This window comes from Camelina sativa, chromosome 15, assembly GCF_030686135.1.
Source record: "Camelina sativa cultivar CO46 ecotype springtype chromosome 15, ASM3068613v1".
NCBI classification, from domain to species: Eukaryota; Viridiplantae; Streptophyta; class Magnoliopsida; order Brassicales; family Brassicaceae; genus Camelina; species Camelina sativa.
In genome coordinates, this window is record NC_141894.1 from 20290736 (window position 1) to 20296161 (window position 5426).

At 38.9% G+C, this 5426-nt stretch overlaps 1 protein-coding gene across 1 annotated transcript; it reads left to right on the forward strand.

Annotated features, from left to right (window-relative positions):
- Window positions 1–3432: 3432 nt before the first annotated feature.
- Window positions 3433–5094, forward strand: LOC147926902 (uncharacterized). The gene is made up of 2 exons (XM_087488092.1): window positions 3433–4532; window positions 4829–5094. Exons 1-2 carry the CDS (start codon window positions 3584–3586, stop codon window positions 4834–4836), a joined length of 957 nt encoding a protein of 318 aa, XP_087344218.1. The 5' UTR covers window positions 3433–3583; the 3' UTR covers window positions 4837–5094.
- The last annotated feature ends 332 nt before the right edge of the window (window positions 5095–5426 follow it).

The following is a 5426-nucleotide window of genomic DNA, read 5'->3' on the forward strand; positions in this document are numbered from 1 at the left end:
TGCTTACTGGCCGCTCCCACACCACTCATGGCCTTACCGGCCACACTTCTTGTACTAGCAGCCTTACCGGCCACTCTCTTCTTCCTTGTGCAGCTCGGCCTCACCGGCCTCACTCTCTCTTCTCCTTCATATATACTAATAATGTTAGTGTTTCTGGGGTTGAAATGTGTCTTAATCCAATGCAAGTGACTAGTTATAAGAGTTTGAGATAGATGTGGAGACTTTAAAAGCCACTTATACCCATTTTGTCCCAAAACAGGCTAAAACCAAGAAAACATTGCTTAGAAGCTGTAAACAGCTATGCTAGTGTTTCTGGGGTTAAAATGTGTCTTAATCCAATGCAACTAACTAATTATAGGAGTTTGAGATAGATGTGGAGAATTTAAAAGCCACTTATACCCATTTTTCCCAAAACAGGCTAAAACCAAGAAAACATTGCTTAGAAGCTGTAAACAGCTACGTTAGTGTTTCTGGGGTTAAAATGTGTCTTAATCCAATGCAACTGACTAATTATAAGAGTTTGAGATTGATGTGGAGAGTTTAAAAGCCACTTATACCCATTTTGTCCCAAAACAGGCTAAAACCAAGAAAACATTGCTTAGAAGCTGTAAACAGCTATGTTAGTGTTTCTAGGGGTTAAAATGTGTCTTAGTCCAATGCAACTGACTAGTTATAGGAGTTTAAGATAGATGTGGAGAGTTTAAAAGCCATTTATACCCATTTTGTCCCAAAACAGGCTAAAACAAGGAAAACATTGCTTAGAAGCTGTAAACAACTATGTTAGTGTTTCTGGGGTTAAAATGTGTCTTAATTCAATGCAACTAACTAATTATAAGAGTTTGAGATTGATGTGGAGTGTTTAAAAGCCACTTATACCCATTTTGTCCCAAAATAGGCTAAAACCAAAAAAACATTGTTTACAAGTTGTAAACAGCTATGTTAATGTTTCTGGGGTTAAAATGTGTCTTAATCCAATGCAACCGACTAGTTATAAGAGTTTGAGATAGATGTGGAGAGTTTAAAAGCCATTTATACCCATTTTGTCCCAAAACAGGCTAAAACCAAGAAAACATTGCTTAGAAGCTGTAAACAGCTATGTTAGTGTTTCTGGGGTTAAAATGTGTCTTAATCCAATGTAACTAACTAGTTATAAGAGTCTGAGATAGATGTTGAGAGTTTAAAAGCCACGTATACCCATTTTGTCCCAAAATAGGCTAAAACCAAGAAAACATTGCTTAGAAGCTGTAAACAGCTATGTTAGTGTTTCTGGGGTTAAAATGTGTCTTAGTCCAATGCAACTGACTACTTATAAGAGTTTGAGATAGATGTGGAGAGTTTAAAAGCCACTTATACCCATTTTGTCCCAAAACAGGCTAAAACAAGGAAAACATTGCTTAGAAGCTGTAAACAGCTATGTTAGTGTTTCTGGGGTTAAAATGTGTCTTAGTCCAATGCAACCGACTAGTTATAAGAGTTTGAGATAGATGTGGAGAGTTTAAAAGCCATTTATACCCATTTTGTCCCAAAACAGGCTAAAATCAAGAAAACATTGCTTAGAAGCTGTAAACAGCTATGTTAGTGTTTCTGGGGTTAAAATGTGTCTTAGTCCAATGCAACTGACTAGTTATAGGAGTTTAAGATAGATGTGGAGAGTTTAAAAGCCATTTATACCCATTTTGTCCCAAAACAGGCTAAAACAAGGAAAACATTGTTTAGAAGCTGTAAACAGCTATGTTAGTGTTTCTGGGGTTAAAATGTGTCTTAATTCAATGCAACTAACTAATTATAAGAGTTTAAGATTGATGTGGTGAGTTTAAAAGCCAGTTATACCCATTTTGTCCCAAAACAGGCTAAAACCAAGAAAACATTGCTTAGAAGCTGTAAACAGCTATGTTAGTGTTTCTGGGGTTAAAATGTGTCTTAATCCAATGCAACTAACTAATTATAGGAGTTTGAGATAGATGTGGAGAGTTTAAAAACCACTTATACCCATTTTGTCCCAAAATAGGCTAAAACTAAGAAAACATTGCTTAGAAGCTGTAAACAGCTATGTTAGTGTTTCTGGGGTGGAAATGTGTCTTAATCCAATGCAACTGACTAGTTATAAGAGTTTGAGATAGATGTGGAAACTTTAAAAGCCACTTATACCCATTTTGTCCCAAAACAGGCTAAAACCAAGAAAACATTGCTTAGAAGCTGTAAACAGCTATGTTAGTGTTTCTAGGGTTAAAATGTGTCTTAATCCAATGCAACTAACTAATTATAGGAGTTTGAGATAGATGTGGAGAGTTTAAAAGCCACTTATACCCATATTGTCCCAAAACAGGCGAAAATCAAGAAAACATTGCTTAGAAGCTGTAAACAGCTATGTTAGTGTTTATGGGGTTAAAATGTGTCTTAATCCAATGCAACTAACTAATTATAGTAGTTTGAGATAGATGTGGATAGTTTAAAAGCCACTTATACCCATTTTGTCCCAAAAATGGCTAAAACCAAGAAAACATTGCTTAGAAGCTGTAAACAGCTATGTTAGTGTTTCTAGGGTGAAAATGTGTCTTAATCCATTGAAACTAACTAATTATAAGACTTTAAGATAGATGTGGAGAGTTTAAAAGCCACTTATACCCATTTTGTCCCAAAAGAGGCTAAAACCAAGAAAACATTGCTTAGAAGCTGTAAACAGCTATGTTAGTGTTTATGGGGTTAAAATGTGTCTTAATCCAATGCAACTAACTATTTATAAGAGTTTGAGATTGATGTGGAGTGTTTAAAAGCCACTTATACCCATTTTGTCCCAAAACAGGCTAAAACCAAGAAAACATTGCTTAGAAGCTCTAAACAGCTATGTTAGTGTTTCTAGGGTTAAATTGTGTCTTAATCCAACGCAACTAACTAATTATAAGAGTTTGAGATAGATGTGGAGAGTTTAAAAGCCACTTATACCCATTTTGTCCCAAAACAGGCTAAAACCAAGAAAACATTGCTTAGTATTGATCAAGAATAAGCCTATGGCGTCCGTACAGTCCGTACCGTCCGTACGTGCAAGCAATGAGGCCGAGTGAAGCACTAAGGCCGAGTCATCTATGTGTGAGGATAGTGAGGAGGCCTGCTCACCTCCGGCCCATGAGAAGGATCGAGAATCCCTTGTGTAGCCGTTAGGGAGAAAGCGCAAGTGGACAAGAGTGGAAGACTAGGACAAGTCGCTATCACCGATCACCTACCCCCTCTCTCTCTCTCCTAATTGTCGATTTCTCTTGTTTCTACTTTAGGTCATGTGGTCGCCCTAGCTGCCTCCCTATTTAAACTCTTGTCATGTGTTGTATTTGAGATATTCTACCTAATTCTAATCTATTATCACTCTCTTTCATACTATTCGCCACCAACTCTTCTTCTTCATTCTAAACCTCTCAAATCTCTCTAAGTCTTCCGCTTATTTCAACATGGTATCAGAGCCAGGTTGTCGTTCTTGATAACCTATCTCTTCTATTCTTCCATTCTTCATTCTTGTTCACTCGATTCTCAGTCCTATTTCTCTTTATTCTCCGGGTAAAAGCTTTGTCCATCGGTCCATAGCGGTTAAACCATGGAAAACGCCAAACCCATTGTCATGCCGGTTGTTCTCAAAGGAACAAACTACTTGCTGTGGACTAGAACCACAAGAACTGCCCTTGGAGGTCGTGGTCTTTGGAGTCATGTCGAGAGTGACTATGCTCCAAAACAAAACCTAAAAGGAGAAGATGAAGGCGCTTCCGAGGAGGAAGTAGAAGAAGAGAGCGAGAGGAAGGCCAAGTGGTTCCAAGAAGACCAAGTTGTCCTATCTGTTCTCCAAAACTCTCTTGACACACCAATCCTTGAGGCCTACTCATATTGCGAGACGGCCAAGGAGTTGTGGGAGACACTTAAAGGTGTCTATGGCAATATCTCCAACTTGACTCGGGTCTTTGAGGTCAAGAAGGCCATAAATGAGCTTAACCAAGATGATGTGGAGTTCACTAAACATCTTGGCAAGTTTCGAGCTTTATGGTCCGAGCTTGACATGTTGCGGCCGAGTACACTCGATCCGAGTGTGTTGACTGAAAGAAAGGAGCAAGACAAGATCTTTGGTCTCCTTCTTACTTTAAACCCATCCTTCAACGATCTCTTGAAGCACATCCTCAGGGCAGAGAAACTTCCCTCTTTTGAAGACATTTGTTCACAAATCCAAAGAGAGCAAGGTTCTCTTGACTTGTTTAGCGGTAAGGGGGAGCTTGCTACGGCTAATAAAGGAGTGTACAAGCAAGAGGAGAGGAAGGTGTGGATATGCGACCACTGCAAGAGGCGGGGTCACCTGAAAGACAAGTGCTGGGTCCTCCACCCTCATCTCAAACCGGCCAAGTTCAAAGCAAACCTTTCAAAGGAAGCGGTTAGCGACAAGGGAGCCGGGCCGTCAAAGCAAGGAGATGAGGCAGCCATGACCGCAGCCTATGGAGAAGTGGTTAGGAAATCAGACCTTGAGGCGCTCATCCGTTCCATTGCCTCACTCAAGGAGTCTGGTATCTCTTTCTTTACCTCTAAGCCTAGTAAATCTCTTGTCATAGACTCGGGTGCTTCTCACCACATGATTAGTAATCCTAGTCTAATTGACAATATAAAACCGGCTTTAGGAAATGTTATAATTGCAAATGGAGAACAAATACCAGTGAAAGGAATAGGGGACTTGAAACTATTTGATAAAACCACAAAAGCTTTCTTTATGCCTACCTTCACATCTAATCTTCTATCGGTTAAGAGAACCACTAATGATTTGAATTGTTATGCAATCTTTGGTCCTAATAGTGTTCATTTTCAGGATATTGAGACTGGAAAAGTTCTTGGAGAGGGACAAGGGAGTGGAGATCTCTATGTCCTAGAGAAAACCTCGCCAAGTTTATCTACTAAATCTTGTTTTGTTGTTAATTTGGATAGTGTGTGGCATGCTAGATTAGGCCATCCTCATTCTCGTGCCCTTGCTTTAATGTTACCAAGTGTTTCTTTTGATAGTTCAATGTGTGAGTCTTGTATTCTTGGTAAACATTGCAAATCTATTTTTCCCAAGTCTAAAACTATTTATGAGCATTGTTTTGATTTAGTGCACTCGGATGTGTGGACTTCACCATGCCTTTCTAGAGATAATAACAAATATTTTGTGACTTTTATTGATGAAAAATCTAAGTACACATGGATTACTTTGTTGCCTTCAAAGGATAGAGTGTTTGATGCTTTTATAAACTTTCAAAATTATGTTACTAATCACTTCAATGCTAAAATTAAGGTACTTAGATCAGACAATGGTGGAGAGTATACAAGTCACAAATTCAGAGAACACCTAGCAAAACACGGCATACTACACCAAACAAGTTGTCCCTATACGCCCCAACAAAATGGTGTGGCCGAGAGGAAGAACCGAC